Raw genomic sequence first — 26,562 nt, 5'->3', positions numbered from 1 at the left:
TTTTTTTAAAGATTTTTTAAATTTATTTATTTGACAGACAGAGAGACAGCGAGAGAGGGAACACAAGCAGGGGGAGTGGGAGAGGGAAAAGCAGGCTTCCAGCTGAGCAGGGAGCCCGATGCGTGGCTCGATCCCAGGACCCTGAGATCATGACCTGGGCCAAAGGCAGACGCTTAACGACTGAGCCACCCAGGTGCCCCTAGTATGCTTAATTTTTAAAAGAAAAATTTTAAGAACCTGAATTTGGTGCTACTTTATTAGTTCAATGTATTAATGCTTAAAATTGAAACTAATACAATTATATATCTTTAGATAATTTCTAGTTTACTTTTTTAAATTTATGGCAACTCCTAAACATAAGCCAAAATAGTGATGATTGACTTTAAAACTTAACATCTTTGCTCTGAATATATTATCAACAAAATGAGCCCATAAAACTGTTCCTTGGATTCCAAGGGCACTGATCTATTCAAGAACTGCTTTGTTGGCCCTATATGAGTAGACAAACATTTAAAGTTGGCTAAAATATAGACTTATCACAAAAAAGGCAGGAAAGACCAGAATCTAGTCTCCCTTGGTTGTTTTAGGACTCACCCCATGGAAGAAGTTCTGTTTCCCCATTGAGTATCCAGATATTGGTCACAGTCTAGTCCCTTGGAGGTTTCTATTGTCCCAGAAAAGCAAGATTCTGTCAACTTCCCCCAGATGCACGCTGGGTACAAATCCTGCTTATGCTGACCCTGCCCCACTGTCTCCTTGCAACGGGCCTCTGTGCCAAGATTTCTGAGTTTGGCTTGAAAGAGAATATGTAGTAAGGCAAGGGACTTTAGTAAAACACACAGCAGAATAATTTATAGAGATATTAAATTCGATCTTATTTTTCCTATAGTGTAAGACTCAGGACAGAGTGCAAATCTTTTTCTCTCTTCCTTATGCTTTTTACCTAAGCAGTTTCATCCCAGAGGCTTCTGGTATTCACAGGGAAGAAACAGTAGGACCTTTTTTTGACAGCTTGGCCTGGAAGATGCCCTAGAGCAAACCTCTAGGACCAGGGCAAGAGGAGGTGGATGGGAGCAGACAGACTGAGAAGGGATAGGTTTTCAAGAGTGGTAGAGACCCAAAGTCTCTTCCTGAGTAGAAATGCTGAACTCTAATGGGGGAAGCCAACAAAAACACATGAAGGCTGGGTTGGATACCAGGAATGAGGGAGGAGCCAGCTTAGATGGGCTCTTATGCCTCTACTCAGCCGAAGGGGGCTGGAGCTGCCCACCTGCAGAACTTGGATGGGGGGAGCATTAACTGTGATCAAAAACACCTATTGCCTAATGCCCTTAATTGTGAAAATACCCTCCTGCTTGACCCTCAGGAAGGGGAAAGAATTCCCCAAACCTGACTAGGATCAAAAAAATAAAGCTCACAACCGGACCAGATATAATTTGATTTTGAACAAATAAGGGAATGTGACATTTCTTACACCCAAGTATTATGCAGCAAATCCATTGTTACTACAATGCCTCACCCGCTCCAGTTGCTTAGGAGTTTCAACCAGATGCCTCCAGAGAACATAAAAAAAAAATCTCTTAGCAAATATTACTGCTTAAAGTGGGTAGCCGGAAGGGCTTTCAAACTCATTTAACAGAATTACACGATTTATTATTTATTTATGTGATCAGTAGAATTAGACTCATGGGAGTTAAACCTTACAAATCCCATTTCACATGAGATAGAAACTGGGTCCTAAGAGAGCTCAGAGGTCATAACTCTTGGGTTCTAAGAACCAAAGTGGAGGACTGGTGTCCTCCACACTCCACACGTTATGCAGGAAGACATGATTTGGTGTAAGCCTCTCGGGGAGAATCAGCTCTGGTGTCATGAGTGGTACAGGATGGGCTGACAGGCAATGTCTAGAGACCAAAGTACAAACAACAGATGAGTGAAACCTGATTTAAGGTTGAGCCTGAGGACAGCAAGAGGGAGGAATGATTCAACTGTAGTCTTTAAGGTGATATTTTTCCCTTTAAAATAGGGTTTTGCAATATACTGGATTTCTGATACTTCATTTGAAACTTCATAGGATTTTGTGCATAGATTTTCCAAACGCTTGAGATAATTCAATTCTATAAATGTTTACCAGGTATCTACCATGTATAATGCATTATAGTAAACACATGGGAGAGAGAAAAAGGTGAAGAAGACACAGTCCCCTCTTACAACTTAGTGGGAGAGATGGAAACAAACATAAATCAGTCTAACACAAGAAACAGTAGGTCATATATTAAAAGAAAGTAATATTAGTAGCTAAGATTTGTTGAGAGCTTTCTAAGATCCGAGCACTAATATGCACTGCAACAGTCTAAGGGATGTACTATTATTATCCCCACTTTATAGATGAGGGTACTGAAGTCCAGAAGGGTTAAGAACTTGCCCAAGGCCATATAACTAAGAAGGGTAGATCTGGAATTTGAACCCAGAGATACTGACCCCAGAACTGAAGCTGTTAAACTCTGCTGTGAAATACAAGTTATATGTGATAGTAGAATGGGGCAAGAAAAGGCTAAGTCATTCATAGAGAGGAAATCAGGAACCAATAAAGACTTCTCGATCCTTCTTTTAAAAAATTGTTTTCATTTATTTATTTGTCAGAGAGAGAGAGCGCACAAGCAGGGGGAGTGGCAGGCAGAGAGAGAAGCAGGCTTCCCGCTGAGCAGGGAGCCTGATGCGGGACCCTAGCTCAGGATCCTGAGATCATGACCCAGGCTGAAAGCAGACACTTAACTGACTGAGCCACCCAGGTGCCCCTTGATCCTTCTACTTATTAGGAGAAGAAGCAAAACGGGCAAGCTCTGATTAATTTCATTTTCAAAAGCAAATGCATTCCTTTTGCTTATTTATACTCCCCATATAAGCCAAAATGTTATTAGATGTAAGAGTCCTTGAAAGAGAAAAGAAATCTGTCATTTAATTATTTTGGAAACCCCAATATTTTTCACATATTTTCCCCCATAAATTTACATTTTTCCTTATCCCTGCAGTGAAAGTATAATGTTCTTTTTACTATGTTTTATTTTTTTCCAATATGCTTCTTTTTGTTTGTTTTTATTTAAATTACAGTTAGTTAACTACAGTTAGTTTACATTACAGTTAGTTAACAGGGTAATATTAGTTTCAGGTGTAGAATTTAGTGATTCAACACTTCCATAAAACACACAGGGCTCATCACAACAAGTGCCCTCCTTAATCCCCATCACCTATTTCTCCCATCCCCCTTACTGGGTTTTATTTAGAATAATATAATTTTATTAGTCAATCTTTATGTCTACAATTAATATGATGGCTTTGAATACAAGTAATATGTTGCATTACATTGCTCTCAAACAATCTAAACCCTTCATGGAGCCCCGATCTCTTCCATTTTCCATTTTCAGGAGACCTGTATCAATAATTTACTATAATGTGTATTTAATGGAGGGAAGGACTAAACAAAAAAGAGTCTGTGACTTTTCTAGCAGTGTAGATCACTCTCTAAGGGAGATTGGAATAGAACATGTAACTTCACTCCCAGTCTTGGGCTCAAGCAACCTGCCACACCAAGTGGCAAAGTAAATGAGGTTTGGCAGAGCTGATGGAATAAAATTAGGAACAATGCAAACAGTCCCCCCAAAAATCAGTGTACTCTCTCTGAAATCCTCCCTAAGAGATTTGTCATGTGGAGATTATTCACACCCACAGTAGCCACTTTGTAGGTTTTCTCATTATAAAACGTACACTTCTTCATCTTCGACTCAGTTGTACGTTACACCACAATGTTGTGTCATTTGTACCATGATAGATTTTGCTAGAATGTGAGCAAGCAAGGAAGGGAATGAAAAAAATGAAGACCTTTAGTAACGGAAGTCTAGGAATTCGATCTCAAAGTGTCTGTTTTAGTCGGATCAATTCTCATTTTGGAGCTTCAGAAGCTGGGCATGTCCAGGCTCACCAGAGAAAGACATGTTGGTGTGAGCTTGCCTTTTCTGATGGCAGGCCCAGATTGCTTATGATTGAACTCATTCCACAATTGTTTCCAATGGGGGCTGAGTCTTTAGTCACAATAATAATTCTGAAGCCAACCTGCAGAGCTCTTGGCCACTGATTTTGCAGCCTTAATACAGTTGGGTGATTTTCCTAGGGCCTGGCAGATGAGCAGTTGTTTCCCTGAGTGGGGTCGGTGAACGTCCTGCCTGATGGGGGACCATTCCAGTGTCTAGGATAAGAATGATTATTTACCAGAGAAGCATGAGCAGCTCTGGGAGGGAGGCTCCTAAAATCCTGTCACTACAGACTTTCTGGCACCAGAGAGCCTCAGAGGTCAAGGGTCCAGCACCCAGAGAAAGCCATTCACCATATTAAGGGAGCCTTGGGGCTGGGCTCTGTGTTGCTGTGTACTTTGGGGTTCGAGCAACTAAGAATTAGAGAAGTTTCCTGTTTGGAGAGGAGGGAGTGAGTGAGCTGTGACTTCTCAGTCACCACCCAAGTGACGGCACCACAGGGCAGGAGACACGAGAAACAGGCCTGAGGTGCTGGGCTGAGGCACATAGAGGGACAGTGGGCATCAAACAATAGTTAACAGCTGAGGGCCATGCTTCTCCACTTCTGAGAAGGACATCTAGACCCTTAAGGACACTCAGTTAGCTGGACGCTAACTGACTAGCAAAAGATATTTATCTACATCCACACATGCGCACACACACTTTGCAGATGTGATTTCAGGATCTTGAGATAGGAGGCTATTCTGGATTAACCGAGGGAGTGCTACATGCCGTCACAAGGTCCTTGTAAGAGAGAGGCAATGGGAGATGCTCACACACATACACAGGAGAAGGTGACGTGAAGACAGAGATTCGAGTGATGGGGCCACAAGCCCCTGAGCACCAGCAGAAGCTGCCAGAATTCCAGCAGAAGCTGGAAGAGGCAAGGAAGTGGTTCTCCCCCAGAGCTACCAGAAGGAGCATACACCTGCTGACATTGTGGTGTTGGTCCAGTGACATTGATTTCAGACTCTGGCCTCTGGAACTGAGAGAACAAATTCCTCTTGCTCTAAGTCACCTAGTTTGTGGGAATTTGCTCTAGCAGCCACAGAAAAGGAATACAGGTTATTATCTAATACAACTTTATTTATCTACACCTACAAAGCCCGCCACACATAGTCAGGATTCAGATAGCAATAGCCCAATGAACCACAGCGGGGACTAGAATAACACTGACAAAGATGGCTCAGAGTACCTGAAAAACACGCTCCTCACGCTCTGAAATAAAGATGGACGTTCTGAAGGAGTGACAGTGAGTTGTGTGTCATGTAAATTCTGCTAACACAGCCCTCTCCATATGCATGAAGGCATACTGTTATCCCCAGCCCCCAGCCCCCAGGAAAACTCTGTTGGGTGTTTCCTATCAGTGCCTTTGAACCCCTCGGCGCTTACCCTAACACAGAACTTCAGTGTGTGTGTGAGTTGTATGTTTTGAATTATTTCTCCTTGTCCTATGTATTGTATTTAAGATTACCAAGAGTTTTAGGAGAGGGAAGGAAAATTGCGTTTTGCAAGCTCAGCGTATCAGTTTTAACGTCCTCTTCTTTGGACATATGAACCAAGTTTCGAGACCTGCCCCAACCTTGGCCTCTGACCCCCTCTTTGGGCCCCCTCTTTGGGTCTGTTGAAGGCAGTCTGAGGACCGTATTAGAATAGTTTGTAATCCCTAAATTGCTATAGCAGTTGTTGATTTTATTGCGTTTCTGGCTGTTTTCAGGAGACCCTCTCTACTTGAATGCTAATTTTATCAAACCATGTGAATGCTCTGTCTCACTCCTAAGCTATCAATCTCATTTTGCTACTTAGTTCCCAACCTTGGAAACTATTTCTCTCCCTCCTGAGCCTCCCTGCCTACTTTTTCTTCTCAGAGCTCAAAGGCATTGTTTTCTAATATGGTTATAAAATCTCAGACTGTAAAGCCCTTAGCCCCCATTACCTAATTGCCTTCCTACCCTTCACTTCATTACAACGTGTCTCTCCTCAAACGGTCCTGAAACTTGGTCACTTCCAAAACCAGATTTTTGCATATGCTTCTCTTCTCTTTCTATCTACATTACTCTTTACACTCCCATCTGGTAGCCATGAGTCTACTTAAACACATTTTGAACTTTTTAAAAATTCTACCTTGCTGTACATCTCAGGATAATGCGTCCTATAAGACTCTTCCTTACTAAGTAGAAGGGTCAAAAGGCTCTAGAGTCATCCCTGAATTTTGTCAATGAGAAAACGAGGTTACATCATTGGCCCAAGTGTTACAGCAAGTGGCTAAACACAGACCCAAAGATCTGGATTTTAGGTAGGTCATCTGACTTGGGTTCGGAAAGATTTGAGAGAGCACGTTTATCGTATCGGTGAATAGACAAGAATGCAAAGGGAGGCTCACTCAGAGCTCTTAGCCTCCCTGACGCCATAACTCACGAGAACCCAACAAGATGCAGTTGGCAAGGTAATAACGGGAGGCGCCAAGGTTGGGGGCACAAGAACCCAGGTGTGTGTCTTAGCATGCCAGTACTCGATTCCTGACTGAACCTGAGTGAATGCCATCTTCCTTTTTTTTTTTTCCTAAAATGTGTTTAAAGTAGATAGTTTTTAGGAAAAAATGTTGGGGTTTGAACATAAAGTGATTTTGATTTCTTCTAGTAGCTGCCTCCATACACATGGTATGTGTACTGGTTATTGGGTCCCTTCATGATTATGGGCCATAGTTTATAACTTCCAACAAATTTTAGTTATCACAGAAGTCTTGTTTCATCTTTTAAAGACTCATTTCTGTTCATTTCTAAAAATTAAATTACACATTTAAAGAAGCTTTCCCCCGTGACCCCAGCACTGGCTAGATCCAAATACGCAGTTCCTGTGTTTTTCTTTGGGGGAGGGAGCATGGTCTGCTCTTTGGGAAGCTTTCCCTTTACCCTCGTCTAGCTGCTGGCTCCCCCCAGGGTCCTGCGAAGACTAGCCATCTCCTTACTTAACTGGGAGGCTGCAGTTGTTTCCCCTGGTCCACCACAGCTGCTAAGCTGGACTGTGGTCATTAGGGGTGGACAGTGGCTCCAACCTGCTCTCCAAGCTTTCCCGGGCATTGCTGGTTCATTCTTCAGTGTGGCCACCTCCGCTGCTGACCCCCAGCTGACATTCACGTCCCCTTCCTCTGCCTATGCCTCTTTGCTGCTTTTGCTTGGTTTCCTGGCAACTCGATAGCCCTAAATCTCCTCTCAGCAGCTGTCTCCAGGCAGGACCTGTGGCACCCATCGTCCTCACCTCCCAGAAACCCCAAACAGCGCTGACTCCCCTCCTTACCTGGCAACCCTGTGATGCCAAGTCACTCCAGTTAACTTTCCCCCTGCTTAAGGAGAATGGGACAAGTCAACAAGTCCCTGACTAAGCAGACATCCAATTAAGTGGGAAAGTGTCCATTTTCTTTCAGGCAAGGCCAAGCCTTATGAGGATTCTCTTGGCACCTCTGCTTCTCTGGGTTTGGAGGAGCAAAGCATCTGACTCTCTGCAAACTGCACTTCCTAAGATGTCTGCCTTCTCCCCTCTGAGCAGCATCGTACTCCTTGATGAGAGAGCCAGATCCTACAGGTATGTCTCTAGTTAACCTTTGGTGAGGTAGCTGGCTCGCACACAGATGCCTCCTTGAGTTTGGAATTTGAATCATAGAATGACTTCTGTTCATAGCTTTGAGTCACTGAAATTTTAACCAACAGGAAAAACTCCACACAACATTGTTGTTTATACATATATAATAAAATAAAGGCATTTCTAAAACTGTTCTTACTGTGATAAGATAATTTTCATTTAAGTAGTACCGTGTCATACCTGAGAGTTCCAGGAAGACCCATAATTGTCACCTGAGGAAGGAACCTGGGATTCATCCATGCAGCATGCAGAGGCCACATTTACCAACAATCCCTCCAGCTTAGAGGATTACCAGGCTCTGTGGGAGATTACTGCTCTATTTATGCTTCTTGTCTCATCATTTCAACATATGTTCCACACTGGTTTAACAGTGACCATTTACACTTTACAAACTCCACCCATGAATGTGAGGTAGAAGGAACTTTTAACAAAAAGCAAAATATTCCAGCAACCCTCAGTTTGTTTCCTGAGATTAAGAGTTCCTCATATCAGTGAGGTCATATGATACATGTCTTTCTCTGATTGACTTATTTCGTGGAGTGGTGGGGGGTGGGAGGGATGGGGTGGCTGGGTGATAGACACTGGGGAGGGTATGTGCTATGGTGAGTGCTGTGAAGTGTGCAAGACTGTTGAATCACAGATCTGTACCTCTGAAACAAATAATACATTATATGTTAAAAAAAAGAAGAAGATAGCAGGAAGGGAAAAATGAAGGGGGGGAAATCAGAGGGGGAGATGAACCATGAGAGACTATGGACTCTGAAAAACAAACTGAGGGTTCTAGAGGGGAGGGGGGTGGGAGGATGGGTTAGCCTGGTGATGGGTATTAAAGAGGGCACGTTCTGCATGGAGCACTGGGTGTTATACTCAAACAATGAATCATGGAACACTCCATCAAAAACTAATGATGTAATGTATGGTAATTAACATAACATAATAATAAAAAAAAGAAAAGCAAAATATTATAATTCACAAATTATCCGGATCGAGTATGCAAGAAAATGTGCAAAGGGGTGCCTGGCTAGCTCAGTTGGTAGAGCGTGCAACTCTTGATCTTGGGGTTGTGTGTTAGAGCACCACATCGGGTGTAGAGATTATTCAAAAATAAAATCGTAAAAAGTATATGCAAAAAAATGAATATTGGCAAACTTTGATTTCGAAACTAATCAAGGAAATATATCCATAGTGATTTTTAGAGCATCATAATTTGAATACCCAAAGATTAAGAAATGAGCAGATACACACCCTTTCAAAGTTTAAAAGACTATCTGAATCACATTTTTTTAGATTTTATTTTATTATGTTATGTTAATCACCATACATTACATCATTAGTTTTTGATGAGGCGTTCCATGATTCATTGTTTGCGTATAACACCCAGTGCTCCTGAATCACATTTTCATCGTTCTGGCTACCACTTGATTTGGTCTGAGACTTTTTAACTATTTACTTAAATTAAAACAGGCTGTGGCCTCAGGCTCTACTGGTTCCATTAACTCATTACCGTTTTAAAGAGCAGCACATTCAGAGGTGTTGGAAAGGCTGACTTGTGTGGGTAGGATACTCCCCCTGGTGGACAAACAGAGAGAAGAAAGTATCTGATTCCTTCAGTTGAGGATTAGTTACAATTACAATTTCTGAGCACTCTGTTTTGGGGCTTCATTTCTCCCTAAAAAGCTCCACTTTGTTACATTCAAGTTACCAAGCCTCCATCAAGCAGTCTATGAATCTTTTTACTGTTTAATTTTATCTCCACTGGTGTCTTTTTTTCCCCATTATGACTCTCTTCCTCATTAAAGTTATTCAGCCGAAAAATATTATCAAATGCCTGCCATGCATCAGGCACAGCTCTAGGCACTGAGTGAACAAAATGATTCGAAATCCTGCCACTGGGAGCTTAAAATAATATCAGATAGTGTTCACTGTGTTTCCTGCACACCAGACTTAGTGATTTGTGTTATTTAACTGAATCCTCCCAACAACTCTATCAGGAAACTGAGGAGCTAAGAAATTTGCCCAAGACCTCACATAGATAGGGGGAGGTACGCAACACCTCTGACCCCATAAGAACTCTGAACCTCGTGGCCCTCCTTCGATTTTCATTACAGCATTTTTTTTTTAATTGCCTGTCTCCTCCAACTAACAGATAAGCTCCAGAGAGCAGAGACTGTGTCTGTTCACCATAACCCAGAGCCTAAAGCCTGCCACAGCTCTTCTCCAGAATACTGTGGGTAAATGGCTTCATGGTAATGGAATCAATGAGTTGAGAACTGAACTGGGGACTAATTGACTCCAAAGCCCTTCTCACCAAGGGACTCTACTACTTCCACGAGAATCCAGAATACAGACAGCAACCCTGTACCGGTTGGCTGATTTGAATTAGTTTGGAATTAGATGTCCTCTCCATTTCCTTAAAGAGTAGGTGAAAACGGAGTCTAAAATGAATAAGATCTGGTTCTTTAGAAGACTTAAAATCCTTAAGCAGATTTTCATTTGCCTCCCCCCCTGAATTTTACAGCTAGAGGAGACAGGAAGAAGCCAAAGCAACATTCACGCTGGGCCCAGTGGATACCCCTTTAAAAGCCATCAATGCTTTGCGGGGGAGAGCGGAGGGCGGAGAGAGATGGTGGAGCAGCCCCTTCAGGAGCTACTGAACCTGTGGTGAGTACAACCTATGCCTGTAATAAACAGGTCAATTTCCATGGTATTAGTTATTTATTTTATAGTAGTTATTCCCACAATGGCTGTATGTCCTACACCATTATTTGCCACTTTGCCAAGTGACTTAAGAGCATGATATCCATCATTCAAATCTATTAACCTTTCTTCCTGTGTTTGAAAATAATCAGCAGCGTTCTGGTCTCAGTTGCCCAGGGCAGAATGGTAAATATTGAAAGAGTAATCTTGCCATTTGGAGCGCTTCTGGCTTGAATAAATGTTTCCTCAGGTTGCAGCAATGCCCAGGTAATCCCTTGGTAAAGAAGCAGGGATCACCTTCCAGCGCTAGGGAGAGCAGGAAAAATTACTAGATGCAGGAACAGCTTGTAGGGTGGATCTCTCGCTCAGCCTACACTTTAGGCTTGTATTTTAAAGAGGAATTGCTGGTGTCTGCTCCTATTATACAAGAGCTAGTAAATAAAACAAACCAAAAGGAGAAAACTGAAAAGTTATTTCAGGCTGACAGTTAGTACATAACCACAAGAAACAACCCAAGGAAACCCCAAAAATTAGGAGGCCTAGCCTGTCATCCAACCTTTATTAAGATCATAGGGATGGCTCTTCCCTGTTTAAGTCTTTTGTGTATGGGGAGTCAGTTCTGTAAAGGTAAGTTTGCCAGTTAATTCTGTACAGCAATTTCTTCATTGCACACTTATTTTTTCTCCCCAGCCAGATTGTGTTTACAGTTGATGAACCACCATCTATTCTCTCCAATCTCTTCCTTCTGCCTTTCTGCAACCCCATCTTCTCGTATAGTGCAAAAATTCTCCTATAGACCTCATTGCAAAAATCTCTCACATTTTACTAAATCTCCCTTTCCTAACTGTAAGGGGCTATCCCAACTGCCCTCCGGCATCTCTACATGAATTTCCTACCCTTGCTTGAAGCTCAATGTGTCCTAAACTGAACTTACCCCAAATCTGCTCCTACTCTTTCTAATCATTGCTGAAGTCCTGAGTTGGGGTGTTGGATCTGTCCCCCTCCCATGAATTCCTGCTGCCCACAGTCGAGTTGCCCTCACTCTTTCTTCGACTTCTTTGAAATTCTTTTAATTGGCCTCCATGCTTTTCAAATACCATTCCTGTATGCAGTCCGCCCATTCCTCTTTTTAAGCACAACTGCTGTCAATCTCTCTGCTGCCCAATAACCATGAGTAGTCCATTAGCAAATTAGAGATGCTCCCTGGCCCAGCTGTGCCTCCAGAGCTCTCCACAGTGGGCCTTTGGACTTATCCTGAACGCCCATTAAACTGGAGAACTCCCCCTCTCCTAAACCAACCAGTCCTCTCCTGTCTCCAGGTGTTTTCTCACACAGTTTCTTCTTCATGATATGCCAGTCTCAATTCCATCTTTCCCAATCCCATCCATTTCTTATGTTCTTCAACTCAACTCAAAAGCCAGTTTCCAATTCCTCCTGAGAGTCTTTCCCTCCGTCTCTTCATAGCGCCATATTGGTGTTTCTCCCATCATACATCCCTTATTTCCTTCCTCTTGGTATTGTAGTTATTGATTTACATACCTTATTACACACACACACCACACGCCCCCCCACATACACACACACCACACGCCCCCCCACATACACACACACCACACGCCCCCCCACATACACAACCACACGCCCCCCCCACACACAACCACACGCCCCCCCCACACACAACCACACGTCCCCCCACACACAACCACACGCCCCCCCCACACACAACCACACGCCCCCCCACACAACCACACGCCCCCCACACACACACAACCACACGCCCCACACACAACCACACACCCACCCCACACACACAACCACACGCCCCACACACACACAACCACACGCCCCCCCCACACACAACCACACGCCCCACACACAACCACACACCCACCCCACACACACAACCACACACCCACCCCACACACACACACCACACACCCACACACCATGCTGGAGGTGGTGCCTTCCATTAGTTAGGGGAAAATAGCAGCTTTGGATCCTATCCCTAACACTTATCTACATGGCTTTGGACAAGTTTCTTATCCATTCTGGACTTAGTTCTCTTTTGGTAAAAAGTGAGTAATGCTCAGCTTTTTCAAATTAAATTAAAGTATGTATTAATTGCCAGATACTCACTAAATGCTGGCTAATGCTGGCTCTTGTTATTAACTCTATCAGCCTTCTTGTCTGCAGATCACCTTACCTCGCCCATACCTCATACAAAATATGTTCTCAGGATGTTGGTTGTGTTGAAGGATCTTGTCTTCAGGTGGACCTTTTGCTTATTACTTATCTCAAAATTTAGTAGCAGTTTGACAAACATTGTGTTGACCTATAGAGCACTGAAGAACATTTCCCAATTAGATTTATCAGACTCTAGGGTTTTCAGCTGGACCACACTGACCCAGTTCTTACCCAATTCTTATAAAGTTGATCTTGGTATGGTGAAGACTAGCCATCACTTATGTTTCAGAACAGATGGAGCTGTATGACAAATAGATAATCCAAAAAGTGAAAAACCAGCAAATGCACTGGAGCCTAACAGCTTCAAGCCTGGTTTCTAGGACAGAGAGCCGGTGTCAGGCTACATCCACCCAAAGGCTCCCTCAGGTCGTTTAACTGAGATGTTTCAAACTGTGGTCTCACAGAGCCTCCTCCTGGGAATGACTGAGGAGAATAAAACAGGAGACAAAAATCTGGTTCTCCCAGCCACAGACACATGATCAGTCACTCAGATAAATAAAGCAAACAGTTACCCATATGTTACAATTCCCAGGCTTAGCCCCATTTACAGTGATTCTCAAAGGCTGGTGGTTGTAATAAAGATAGAAGGTTGTAGTAAAGACAGAAGGGCAGAGGGTGCATTTCCCTCATTGAAACATATCAAAACAACCTACATCCCCCTCCCTTCCAGTAATTCTGAGAATCACTCTCTAAAGCTCCTATAAATGTATGCCTTCTTTGGGGATTCAGTAAAAGAAGACAAGGCAGGGATTAAGATGGAAAGGGTTGAGGGGCACCTGGGTGGCTTAGTCGTTAAGTGTCTGCATCTCCCTGCTTGGCCAGAAGCCTGCTTCTCCCTCTTCCACTCCCCCTGCTTGTGTTCCCTCTCTCGCTGTGTCTCTCTCTGTCAAATAAACAAAATCTTAAAAAAAAAAAAAAAAAAAGAGGGAAAGGGTTGGGGCCAACCCAGAAAGGGCCCAGCAGAGAGAAGGGTAGTCTCATCAAGACATCCATCCACATTACTGTTTCAGACATGAGTTTTCTAGCTGGTACATGTACCGCAAGTTTAATGAGGAGCAGCAAAGAAGTACAGTTGCTTTTTGATAGAAAAATTTAAAAATCATTCACTGAAAAGTAGAAGTACAATAGTTCTTTAATGCACACGCATGGCCTCCTCTCCCCTTTCCCCCAGCATGAGCAAGCGTGTGTGTGCACACGAGCACACACACATGCACGGGGCTTTCTCCAGGTCAGCCAAGGATGCTTACTCTGCACCAGTTGCCAAGAACATTTTTTTCTCTAAAGAACTGAGTGTAATAAATTCGTCTGGCTCTCTGCCTATCTGCTTCTTGTCATGTTCCAAAAAGAATTTAAGATGGCTTATATGGTTATGTACTATGACAAGAATTTAAATTGGAAGTGAAGTGAAAGAAGAAATAAATACAAACCAAAGATGCAAACATGGGGAGACAGGAAAATAATTAAGAAGTATAATAAAATGATCTATACACCTGCTATCAGTGAACTATAAATTTGCTTTCTAAGCTTTCCAGTGGATGAATTTGAAGAGAAAACTTATCAATTACATAATTCTCATCTATAAGAGGGATTCCCGGGGCACCTGAGTGGCTCAGTCAGTTAAGTGGCTGCCTTCGGCTCAGGTCATGATCCCAGGGTCCTGGGATCGAGTCCCGCATTGGGCTCCCTGCTTGGCGGGAAGCCTCCTTCTCCCTCTCCCACTCCCCCTGCTTGTGTTCCCTCTCTCTCTCTGTCAAATAAATAAATAAAATCTTTAAAAAAAAAAAAAAGAAAAGAGGGATTCCCAAACTTTTGTGTGTACCTAAATCACCTGATGAGCTTATAAAACTATAATCACTCAGGCCCCACCAATAGAACTTAAAACTTTGCATGTCTGGGGTGAGATCCTGAGGTTTATAATTTTAATGCATTCTTATTGATTTCTCAGATAAAAGGAAACCAGCTTCTCAGGACAAGAACAATTATTCTTGATATTAAGATCTACAGGACTTTCAGGACACCTGGGTGGCTCAGTCGGTTGGGTTAAGCATCTGACTTTGGCTCAGGTCATGATCTCAGGGTCCTGGATGGGGCCCCATGTTAGGCTCGGCACTCAGCAGGGAGTCTGCTTGTCTCTCTCCCTCTCCCCCTTTCCCTCCAACCCTAGTGCTTTCTCTGTCTCTCTCTCTCAAATAAGTAAATAAAATATTTTAAAAAAAAAGATCTACAGGACTTTCTTCTAGGGAGTGACAAAAACCTTGGGTTTTACAGTGAACAGTCTTACAGAGATTCAAGATGAGTTTTGGAGGTCCACGGACTGCTGCCCATAATAACTTTCAAAATAAGCTTTTACATAGCTATGCGAGAGTAATGATGTTGAGAGTTGGTAAAGAGGGACAAGAAACCTAATAATATTCTCCAGGAACTTAATTTTTGCTAGTTTTCCTTGGCCCAGAATAGGAACTAAAAGGATTTTAAATCTACTCAATCCCATTTTCTTTATATGGAGCCAAAAACTAAGAACTCCTTAGTAAATATGGCAGTATGCAAGCTGCAGGGCTATGTCAGCACTGAGGTCTCTTTACAAACTATAATATGAGTTTGAAGGAATGTAATCTAGTGAATCTTATCTTTTAAATTTATTCTTGAGGAATTGTTTTGTTTCCTGGCTTGAACTGTAGTAGAGGGGGGAGGCAGATGGCAGCGTGGGGTGAGGGGGGCGTGTAGGGGGTGGAAGGAAGTGAGCTCATCCTTAGTATGGAAATTCTTCTTTGTAAGACCTAAGTCTGTTTTTAGTGAACCCAAATCATTGAAAGTTCTCAATGTGGTGAAGTTCTTGATACACGTGAACTTTGCCTGATCTTGTAGAGTTTCCTTCATTTCAGTTTTGTAGCAAAAATGACTTAAATTTTATTGTATTTTTCCTGTCTCGCATCTTGTCATATTGAATCTGAAATGATTCAAGATTTTGGGGTGTTTCATACATCTTCTGTTTTTCAAATGAATTAGTTGGGATGCTTTTTTGTTTTTCTAGGAAAGGGACAGTTTGGGCTGGTTTTAGACAATTTATTTGCAGGTGTGCATAAAGTTACTGCTCTCAAACCTGAGACATAAGAAAGGTGCTATTAGATGTTGAGACGTCCCTCACTTGTTCAATAAATATCTATAGAGAACTTAGTATTTGCCAAGCACCGAGCTAGATGATAAGAATACAAGAATAACTAAGAATGCCTCTATGGTGTTTGCAGACACGAAAAGAAGTGATTATAGCATAGTGTGGTAAATAGTCTGAAGGGGAAAATGCAGAATAGTCAGGAAACAAAGCTATAATTCAGTGGTCAGGGAAGGCTTTCTGCAGAAAGTTACATGTAAGCTAAGACCTAATGTGTAGGTAGAAATTAAATATGTGAAGGTGGGGTAAGTGTGGGTTGGATGAAGTTCAAAATGGAAGGTGGGAGAGAAAACCAAAAAAACCCTCCCAGCTCATTGTGAACATTCATGAGACAGAAGAAGGTATGTTGCTGAAGCTGAAATAAATCTAGTCTGACCTCTACATGGCATATGTGGGGTTGGGGGTGAAAAGATTGGGGGATGAGAAGGGGGGGCTAGATCTTGAATAACCTTATAATCCATATTAAGGAATCCAGACCATACCCAAGAAAACTGGGGAGCCATTGCGCTGGTGATCATTTATTTGTATTTAGGAAGATTGCTTGAATTAAATCTCTCCAGTCCTATCTTTCATCGTGTGTAAATTCAGAAGAAGGATATTAATTGTTTAACACTTGAAAACCTAAGGTAGTAGAATGGAGAACCCCACTGCACCTTGAAAAAGTCCAAGACAGGTGTACCCTGTCTTGGCTGCCCTGGGTATGCTAACTTGGAGGTGGCTGGGCCCCTTTGAATTCAGGAATGTGAAGGTACTTTGCTGGTTGTGAGATCCTAATAAATGATCGCGTTAATGTACTCTTATATTGAGTCTCACATACCCCACCTCTGTAGCTCCATTATCCAAGCAAACACAAGAAAAACTTCTCTAAGGAGAAGGGAAAATGGGCATATAGAACTAAGCACCCTCTGCCTCGCAGGTTGGAGATGTGACAAGATCCCTAAGAAAGGTAAGCAGAATATTTGTAAATGTTTTTATAATGGGCCAATTATTTGGCAGGGACATTGAAATCTATTGGTGGAAAAGTGTTCTCAAGCATAATACGAAAGGACAGATATTTCATTTTATATACGTTTATGATGAACAAAACCCTTTCTAAAGCTAAAGCTGGAAGAGGACTAAAATCCAGGCCATATTATATGCAGGGCATTCATGGCTCGGCTTAATGTAATACGAATTGACCCATAATACAGAGTAATTCAATTTATGAAAAAATTACCTTGGTTTTAATACTATATTGTTAAACTCGAATATTGGCTAGTGAGGTTATTTAAAGGAAAAAATGTTTCTGAAATGAAAATGCTTAATGGGATTCCCTATGTGTAGTCTGCCATCTAGTGTTCCTTTGTGGAAATAAAAAAGGCTGGTACAATAATTTTCAAATCAGGTTCACCAGGTGACAAAGGGATGACTCAAAACATTGCAATGTTAAGACATTAAATTGTACCATGAGACCCTCTGAGGTTTGTGGAAGGGAGGGAGTGGATGGGTGGATGGGAGAGTTGGCTACTTGTAAGACAGCAGTTACTTCTGGGAAGCAGTAGTGTGTAGTTAATGGCTCTCAAATCTGTCTGCCCAATAGAATCACCTGGGAAAGTTTTACAAAAATACAGATGGCTAAGCTACACTGCAGACCTAGAAAATCAAATTCACTCAAGTGGGACCCAGCAATGGCATAGTTTTAAAACTCCCAGGTTATTCTAGGGGCACCTGGGTGGCTCAGTAAGTTCAGCATCTGCCTTCGGCTCAGGTCATGATCTTAGGGTCCTGGGATCGAGCCCCACATTGGGCTCCCTGCTCAGCGGGAAGCCTGCTTCTCCCTCTCCCCCTGCCCCTCCCCCGACCTGTGCTCTCTCGTGCGTGCTCTCTCTCTCTCTCTCTCAAATAAATAAATAAAATCTTAAAAACAAAAAACAAACAAAAAAAACTCCTCTCAGGTTCAATCCTGCCGTACAACCAGGGTAAGCAGCACAAGGTAATGGGTTAAGACTGTGGAATCTAGCTCTGTCTTTACATGAGTTTCACTGCTTAGTTGTGTGACTTTGAGCAGGGAAATTAGGCTAATTGACATCTATGTGCCTCAGGAAAAGGAGGACAATACCCTCTCCTTGGGTTATTGTGAGGCTTAAATGTAAATGTCAAGTGTTTAGCATAATGCCTGGTAAACTGTTCAATAAATGCTAAATATTAATAGCAATTTTATCAAGGAAAATATTTTATGAGTTATTTAAGGGAATAAACAACCTAAGGGATATGAACACCTAACATAGAGCATATTAGAAATTAGAACATATTACATATGGCATATTTCTATTCTTAAACTGGAAGACTTGTGGGATTGAATGCTGATGCCCAGCTCAGCCATCCCCTGAGAAGCACGTGACTTCTTTTGTGCCGACCTAAAGTGCTTTATGGCGCAGTAAATTATTCTCAGTCATTCCCAGTCTTTATCACTGGGTCCGAGATGCCCGATTCCCTAGCACATTTCATTTGTCCTGCTTGGGTCCGATGTCCTTTCCTAAATTAACCAGGGGGCAGAACCACATCTCTACATATGTTGCGACAGTAGTGACAGTCCTAGGTGTTGGTGGTAGTTCCTAAGGAATGGGAAATCACTGTGACTTAGAGTATCTTTACAATCAAAAAAGTTCTATTATTACTATTTTTACTAAAAGATCTACTATTATTACTGTGGACGATTTGGGGCAGAAAGAACATCATCTGAAAAGACTCGGAGGAGTCCAGTGAAGAACAAGAGTTTATTTGGCTGGGTATTTGATGGGAATATTAGGTGGGACCATATTATAAAAAAAAACTTGTGTTATGATAAATCGGATGTCAGGGACTAGGGTAAAGGAAACATCAAATGTAACTGGTTCTAAAAATAAATAAATAAATAAATAACAAATATTACCAGTTCTAATTGGAGAGTGGCAGGGGGTGGGGGTGGGGAGGAAATGCATACATTACAGGAAAGTAGCAGAACATTCTGAGCAGAAATTGATTAGTTTGGTTAGAGACGTGTTGAGCTGATAGAAGACATTCAGAAGGGAATGTCCAACAAGGAGCTGGAGAACCGGGGTGAGGACTCAGAAGGGAAATGTGGGCCTTGCATCCAGATTTGGGAATCAGTGGAATAGGTGTGAGAGTTGAAGTCATGAGCATGCACACGTTTCCTCAGTGACTTGAGAGAAGAGCAGACATGTTAGAGAGCAGTGTCATTACCACAGAAAGAGAAGGTAGCAAAGGGGCTGAGAAGCAGTGCACAGGGAGGAGAATTTTAAGTGTGATTTTTAAATACACAGAACAAGAAAAGGGAAAGAACTGCAGAGAGGTCAAGCTAAAGGCAGGAAAGATTTGGCTTCTGTCAATTAGGACCTCACTGACAACTTCAAAAAGGGTGGGACCACTGGAGTGCTATATGCAGCCAATTGCTTCACATCCTTATCAGTTCTTGGTATCACTGAGGGTTTATTTGGTTTGTTTTTGATGTTGCTGGGTTTGTTTTGTTCTAATCATTTTTTGGTGCAATTGTAAGTGGAATTGTTTTCTTAATTTCTCTTTCTGCTAGTTCATTATCAGTGTATCAAAATGAAACCAATTTCTATATGTTAATTTTGTATCCCGTGAGTTGACTGAATGTATTTATCAGTTCTAATAGTTTTTTTGGTGCAGTCTTTAGGGTGTTCTATGTTTAGTATCTGGGCAGCTGCACGTAGTGACAGTTTTACTTCTTCCTTACTAATCTGGATGCCTTTTATTCCTTTATCTTGTGTGATTGCTACAGCTAGGACTTCCAGTAGTATGTTGAAGAGAAGTGGTGGAAGTGGACATCCTTGTCTTGTTACTGCTCTTAGAGAAAAAGCTATCAGTCAGTATTTTACCTTTCAATATAATGTTAGCTGTGGGTTTTTCATATATGGTCTTTATTAAGTTGAGGTATATTCCCTATAAACCCACTTCACTGAGAGTTTTTAACAAAAATGGAAATTGAAATTTGTCATATATTTTTTCTGCATCTGTTGGGATGATCACGTAATTTTTTAAAATTTTTTTATTGTTATGTTAATCACCATATATTACATCATTAGTTTTTGATGTAGTGGTCCATGATTCATTGTTTGTGCATAACACCCAGTGCTCCATGCAGAATGTGCCCTCTTTAATACCCACCACCAAGCCAACCCATCCTCCTACTCCCCTGCCCTCTAGAACCCTCAGTTTGTTTTTCAGAGTCCATAGTCTCTCATGGTTTGTCTCCCCCTACGATTCTCCCCCCTTCATTCTTCCCCTCCTGCTATCTTCTTCTTTTTTTTTTCTTAACATATATTGCATTATTTGTTTCAGAGGTACAGATCTGTGATTCAACAGTCTTGCAAAATTAACAGCGCTCACCATAGCACATACCCTCCCCAATGTCTATCACCCAGCCACCCCATCCCTCCCACCCACCCCCCACTCCAGCAACCCTCAGTTTGTTTCCTGAGATTAAGAGTTCCTCATATCAGTGAGGTCATATGATACATGTCTTTCTCTGATAGACTTATTTCGCTCAGCATAACATCCTCCAGTTCCATCCATGTTGTTGCAAATGGCAAGATCTCGTTCCTTTTGATGGCTGCATAATATTCCATTGTATATATATACCACAGCTTCTTTATCCATTCATCTGTCGATGGACATCTTGGCTCTTTCCACAGTTTGGCTATTGTGGACATTGTTGCTATAAACATCGGGGTGCACATATGCCTTCATCCCTACATTTGTATCTTTGGGGTAAATACCCAGTACTGCAATTGCTGGGTCATAGGGTAGCTCTATTTTCAACTTTTTGAGGCACCTCCATACTGTTTTCCAGAGTGGCTACACCAGCTTGCATTCCCACCAACAGTGTAGGAGGGTTCCCCTTTCTCCGCATCCCCGCCAACATCTGTCGTTTCCTGACTTGTTAATTTTAGTCATTCTGACTAGTGTGAGGTGGTATCTCATTGAGGTTTTGATTTGGATTTCCCTGATGCCGAACGATGTCGAGCACTTTTTCATGTGTCTGTTGGCCATTTGGATGTCTTCTTTGGGAAAATGTCTGTTCATGTTTTCTGCCGATTTCTTGATTGGATTATTTGTTCTTTGGGTGTTGAGTTTGATAAGTTCTTTATAGATTTTGGATATTAGCCCTTTATCTGATATGTCATTTGCAAATATCTTCTCCCATTCTGTCGGTTGTCTTTTGGTTTGTTGACTGTTTCTTTTGCTGTGCAAAAGCTTTTTATCTTGATGAAGTCCCAGTAGTTCATTTTTGCCCTTGCTTCCCTTGCCTTTGGCGATGTTTCTAGGAAGAAGTTGCTGCGGCTGAGGTCGAAGAGGTTGCTGCCTGTGTTCTCCTTTAGGATTTTGATGGACTCCTGTCTCACATTGAGGTCTTTCAACCATTTGGAGTCTATTTTTGTGTGTGGTGTAAGGAAATGGTCCAGTTTCATTCTTCTGCATGTGGCTGTCCAATTTTCCCAACACCATTTGTTGAAGAGACTGTCTTTTTTCCATTGGACATTCTTTCCTGCTTTGTCAAAGATTAGTTTACCATACTGTCTTGATGATTACGGCTTTGTAACAAAGCTGGAAGTCTGGAATTGTGATGCCGCCAGCTTTGCTTTTCTTTTTCAACATTCCTCTGGCTATGCGGGGTCTTTTCTGGTTCCATACAAATTTTAGGATTATTTGTTCCATTTCTGTGAAAAAAGTGGATGGTATTTTGATGGGGATTGCATTGAATGTGTAGATTGCTCTAGGTAGCATTGACATCTTCACAATATTTGTTCTTCCAATCCATGAGCATGGAATGTTTTTCCATTTCTTTGTGTCTTCCTCAATTTCTTCCATGAGTATTCTGTAGTTTTCTGAGTACAGATCCTTTGCCTCTTTGGTTAGATTTATTCCTAAGTATCTTATAGTTTTGGGTGAATTGTAAATGGGATTGACTCCTTAATCTCTCTTTCTTCTGTCTTGTTGTTGGTGTATAGGAATGCCACTGATTTCTGTGCACTGATTTTATATCCTGCCACTTTGCTGAATTCCTGTATGAGTTCTAGCAGTTTTGGGGTGGAGTCTTTTGGGTTTTCCACATAAAGTATCATATCATCTGCAAAGAGTGAGAGTTGGACTTCTTCTTTGCCGATTCGGATGCCTTTGATTTCTTTTTGTTGTCTGATTGCTGTGGCTAGGACTTCTAGTACTATGTTGAATAGCAGTGGTGATAGTGGACATCCCTGCCGTGTTCCTGACCTTAGGGGGAAAGCTCTCAGTTTTTCCCCATTGAGAATGATATTCGCTGTAGGTTTTTCATAGATGGCTTTTATGATATTGCGGTATGTCCCCTCTATCCCTATACTCTGAAGAGTTTTGATCAAGACAGGATGCTGTACTTTGTCAAATGCTTTTTCTGCATCTATTGAGAGGATCATATGATTCTTGTTCTTTCTTTTGTTAATGTATTGTATCACGTTGATTGATTTGCGGATGTTGAACCAACCTTGCAGCCCAGGGATAAATCCCACTTGGTCGTGGTGAATAATCCTTTTAATGTACTGTTGGATCCTATTGGCTAGTATTTTGGTGAGAATTTTTGCATTCGTGTTCATCAAGGATATTGGTGTGTAATTCTCCTTTTTGATGGGGTCTTTGTCTGGTTTGGGGACCAAGGTAATGGTGGCTTCATAAAACAAGTTTGGAAGTTTTCCCTCCATTTCTATTTTTTGGAACAGTTTCAGAAGAATAGGTATTAGTTCTTCTTGAAATGTTTGGTAGAATTCCCCTGGGAAGCCATCTGGCCCTGGGCTTTTGTTTGTTGGGAGATTTTTGATGACTGCTTCAATTTCCTTAGTGGTTATAGGTCTGTTCAGGTTTTCTATTTCTTCCTGGTTCAGTTTTGGTAGTTGATACATCTCTAGGAATGCATCCATTTCTTCCAGGTTATCTAATTTGCTGGCATAGAGTCGCTCATAATATGTTCTTATAATTGTTTGTATTTCTTTGGTGTTGGTTGTGATCTCTCCTCTTTCATTCATGATTTTGTTGATTTGGCATTTCTCTTTTCTTTTTGATAAGTCTGGCCAGGGGTTTATCAATCTTGTTAATTCTTTCAAAGAACCAGCCCCTAGTTTTGTTGATCTGTTCTGCTGTTCTTTTTGTTTCTATTTCATTGATTTCTGCTCTGATCTTTATTATTTCTCTTCTCCTGCTGGATTTAGGCTTTATTTGCTGTTCTTTCTCCAGCTCCTTTAGGTGTAGGGTTAAGTTGTGTATTTGAGACCTTTCTTGTTTCTTTTTTTTTTTTAAAAGATTTTATTTATTTATTTGACAGAGATATATAGAGAGAGCACAAGTAGGCAGAGAGGCAGGCAGAGGGAGAGGGAGAAGCAGACTCTCCATTGAGCAGGGAGCCCAACATGGGGCTCGATCCCAGGACCCTGAGATCATGACCTGAGCCAAAGGCAGCCGTTTAACTGACTGAGCCACCCAGGCGCCCCTGAGACCTTTCTTGTTTCTTGAGAAAGGCTTGTACTGCTCTATACTTTCCTCTTAGGACCGCCTTTGCTGCATCCCAAAGATTTTGAACAGTTGCGTTTTCATTTTCATTGGTTTCCATGAATTTTTTAAATTCTTCTTTAATTTCCTGGTTGACCCATTCATTCTTTAGTAGGATGCTCTTTAGCCTCCATGTATTTGAGTTCTTTCCGACTTTCCTCTTATGACTGAGTTCTAGTTTCAAAGCATTGTGCTCTGAATATATGCAGGGAATAATCTCAATCTTTTGGCACCGGTTGAGACCTGATCTGTGACCTAGGATGTGATCTATTCTGGAGAATGTTCCATGGGCACTAGAGAAGAATGTGTATTCTGGTGCTTTGGGATGGAATATTCTGAATATGTCTGTGAAGTCCATTTGGTCCAATGTGTCATTTAAAGTCTTTATTTCCTTGTTGATCTTTTGCTTAGATGATCTGTCCATTTCAGTGAGGGGGGTGTTAAAGTCCCCCACTATTATTGTATTGTTGTCAATGTGTTTCTTTGCTTTTGTTATTAATTGCCTTATATAATTGGCTGCTCCCATGTTAGGGGCATAGATATTTACAATTGTTAGATCTTGTTGGATAGACCCTTTAAGTAGGATATAGTGTCCTTCCTCATCTCTTATTACAGTCTTTGGTTTAAAATCTAATTTGTCTGATACAAGGATTGCCACCCCAGCTTTCTTTTGGTGTCCATTAGCATGGTAAATGGTTTTCCACCCCCTCACTTCCAATCTGGGGCTGTCTTTGGGTCTAAAATGAGTCTCTTGCAGACAGCATATCGATGGGTCTTGTTTTTTTATCCAATCTGATAGACTGTGTCTTTTGATTGGGGCATTTAGCCCATTTACATTCAGGGTAACTATTGAAAGATATGAATTTAGTGCCATTGTATTGCCTGTAAGGTGACTGTTACTGTATATTGTCTCTGTCCCTTTCTGGTTTATGTTGCTTTTAGGCTCTCTCTTTGCTTAGAGGACCGCTTTCAATATTTCTTGTAGGGCTGGTTTTGTGTTTGCAAATTCCTTTAATTTTTGTTTGTCCTGGAAGCTTTTTATTTCTCCTTCTATTTTCAATGACAGCCTAGCTGGATATAGTATTCTTGATTGCATATTTTTCTCATTTAGCACCCTGAATATATCATGCCAGTCCTTTCTGGCCTGCCAGGTCTCTGTGGATAGGTCTGTTGCCAATCTAATGTTTCTACCATTGTAGGTTACATATCTCTTGCCCCGAGCTGCTTTCAGGATTTTCTCATTGTCTCTGAGACTCATAAGTTTTACTATTAGATGTCGGGGTGTTGACCTATTTTTATTGATTTTGAGGGGGGTTCTCTGTGCCTCCTGGATTTTGATGCCTGTTTCCTTCCCCAAATTAGGGAAGTTCTCTGCTATAATTTGCTGCAATATACCTTCTGCCCCTCTCTCTCTTTCTTCTTCTTCTGGGATCCCAATTATTCTAATGTTGTTTCGTCTTATGGTATCGCTTATCTCTCAAATTCTGCCCTCGTTATCCAGTAGTTGTTTATCTCTCTTTTTCTCAGCTTTTTTATTTTCCATCATTTGGTCTTCTATATCACTAATTCTCTCTTCTGCCTCATTTATCCTAGCAGTTAGTGCCCCCATTTTTGACTGCACCTCATTAATAGCCTTTTTGATTTTGATTCGGTTAGATTTTAGTTTTTATTTCTCCAGAAAGGGTTTCTCTAATAACTTCCATACTTTTTTCAAGCCCAGCTAGTATCTTTAAAATCATGATTCTGAACTCTAGGTCTGACATCGTACTAATGTCCGTATTGAGTAGGTCCCTGTCAGTCGGTACTACCTCTTGTTCTTTTTTTTGAGGTGATTTTTTCCGTCTTGTCATTTTGTCCAGAGGAGAATAGATGAATGAGAGAACAAAATGCTAACAGGGTAACAACGTGCCCAGACAATATACTCTAAACAAATCAGAAAAGACCTGAAACAGGGGGAAAAGAAAGGAAAAAAAAGGAAAGAAAAATAAAAAGATTAAAAACAAACAAAAACAGAACAAAACAAAAAAAACAGAATATGATTAAATATGATTAAGCTGGTGCATAGATCAGTGCCACACACTAGATTTTGGGTGTATTTTGGTCTGTTAGAAGAAAGTGCCTCCCAAAATTTTAAAGAAAGAAAAACTTATATATGTACAAAAATAAGGGTTGGTATGATGAAGGGATGGAATAAGACTGTAAAGATGAAAAGTATAAAAAAATTTAAAAAAGGAATTGATAAGATAAGAAGTTTGAAAAAAGAAAGAAGAGGATTTAAAAAAAAATGAAAAAAAAAAAGGGGAGGAGAGAATGTGATCAGGCAGTAGACTAGAACAAAGCCATACACTAGAGATTTACGGTATATTTTGATCTGTTAGAAGAAACTGTATCTCAAAATTATAAGAGAGAACAACTTATATATATATGCCAAAAATAAGGCTAACTACTATGAAGGGATAGAATATGACTCTAAAAATGAAAAATAAAAATGTTTTTTAAAAAAGGGATTGATAAGATGTTGGTTGAAAAAGGGAAAAAGAAAAATTAAAAAAAAAAAAAAAAAGGACAGTTGAAAAAAAATTAACTTTGAAAGACTAAAGAATCATGGTAAAAAAGCCATGGATTCGGGGCGCCCGGGTGGCTCAGTCATTAAGCGTCTGCCTTCAGCTCAGGTCATGATCCCAGGGTCCTGGGATCGAGCCCTGCATTGGGCACCCTGCTCGGCGGGAAGCCTGCTTCTCCCTCTCCCACTCCCCCTGCTTGTGTTCCCTCTCTCTCTCGCTGTGTCTCTCTCTGTCAAATAAATAAATAAAATCCTTAAAAAAAAAAAAATAAAGCCATAGATTCTATCCTGTATTCCTCTAGCTCTGGAGTTCTGCCGTTCTCATTGATCGGTAAACTTGGTCTTGGCTGGTTGTTCTTGCTGATCTTCTGGGGGAGGGGCCTGTTGCCATGTTTCGCAAATGTCTTTGCCAGAGGTGGAACTGCCCCGCCCTTGCCGGGCCGGGCTAAGTAATCTGCTGAGGTTTGCTTCTGGGAGCTTTTGTTCCCTGCAAGCTTTCGGTACAGCTTTGGAGGACGAGAGTGAAAATGGCGGCCTCCCAATCTCCGCCCCAGAGGAGCTGAGAACTCAGGGCCCCACTCCTCAGTGCGCCCCCAGAGAAAAGC

The 26,562-nt window shown here is 41.5% G+C and overlaps 2 protein-coding genes and 1 long non-coding RNA gene across 8 annotated transcripts in view; 1 reads left to right on the top strand and 2 right to left on the bottom strand.

Annotated features, from left to right (window-relative positions):
* The window catches only part of FABP12 (fatty acid binding protein 12), a 58,662-nt gene extending 45,597 nt beyond the window's left edge, over positions 1 to 13,065 (bottom strand). Inside the window, exons 1-3 of one of the 4 annotated variants that reach the window (XR_013447814.1) lie at positions 12,607 to 13,062; positions 10,528 to 10,709; positions 8,969 to 9,275 (exon numbers count right to left, since the gene is read on the bottom strand). Coding sequence is in view for 1 of the 4 variants with exons in the window: in XM_036100815.2 (XP_035956708.2) it covers positions 12,607 to 12,615 (9 nt within the window). In the remaining 3 variants the exon portion in view is untranslated. Of the gene's footprint in view, positions 1 to 8,968; positions 9,276 to 10,402; positions 10,710 to 12,606 lie in introns of those variants that run through there. The other 3 variants (XR_013447815.1, XM_036100815.2, XM_036100817.2) reach the window with 3 other exon arrangements.
* The window catches only part of LOC118541225 (uncharacterized), an 81,606-nt gene that overhangs the window by 14,388 nt on the left and 40,656 nt on the right, over positions 1 to 26,562 (top strand). For all 3 annotated transcript variants that reach the window (XR_013447817.1, XR_013447818.1, XR_013447816.1), the window contains 3 exons: positions 7,492 to 7,649; positions 10,225 to 10,367; positions 16,733 to 16,762. This is a non-coding gene — a long non-coding RNA (uncharacterized LOC118541225). The remainder of the gene's footprint in view (positions 1 to 7,491; positions 7,650 to 10,224; positions 10,368 to 16,732; positions 16,763 to 26,562) is intronic.
* The window catches only part of IMPA1 (inositol monophosphatase 1), a 47,279-nt gene continuing 45,635 nt past the window's right edge, over positions 24,919 to 26,562 (bottom strand). The window contains exon 9 of the mRNA XM_078072280.1: positions 24,919 to 25,337. Within this exon, the coding sequence (XP_077928406.1) occupies positions 25,327 to 25,337 (11 nt within the window). The 3' untranslated portion in view covers positions 24,919 to 25,326. The remainder of the gene's footprint in view (positions 25,338 to 26,562) is intronic.

Source organism: Halichoerus grypus, chromosome 5 (assembly GCF_964656455.1).
Source record: "Halichoerus grypus chromosome 5, mHalGry1.hap1.1, whole genome shotgun sequence".
Lineage (NCBI taxonomy): Eukaryota > Metazoa > Chordata > Mammalia > Carnivora > Phocidae > Halichoerus > Halichoerus grypus.
This window is presented reverse-complemented; position numbering and strand designations above follow the sequence as displayed.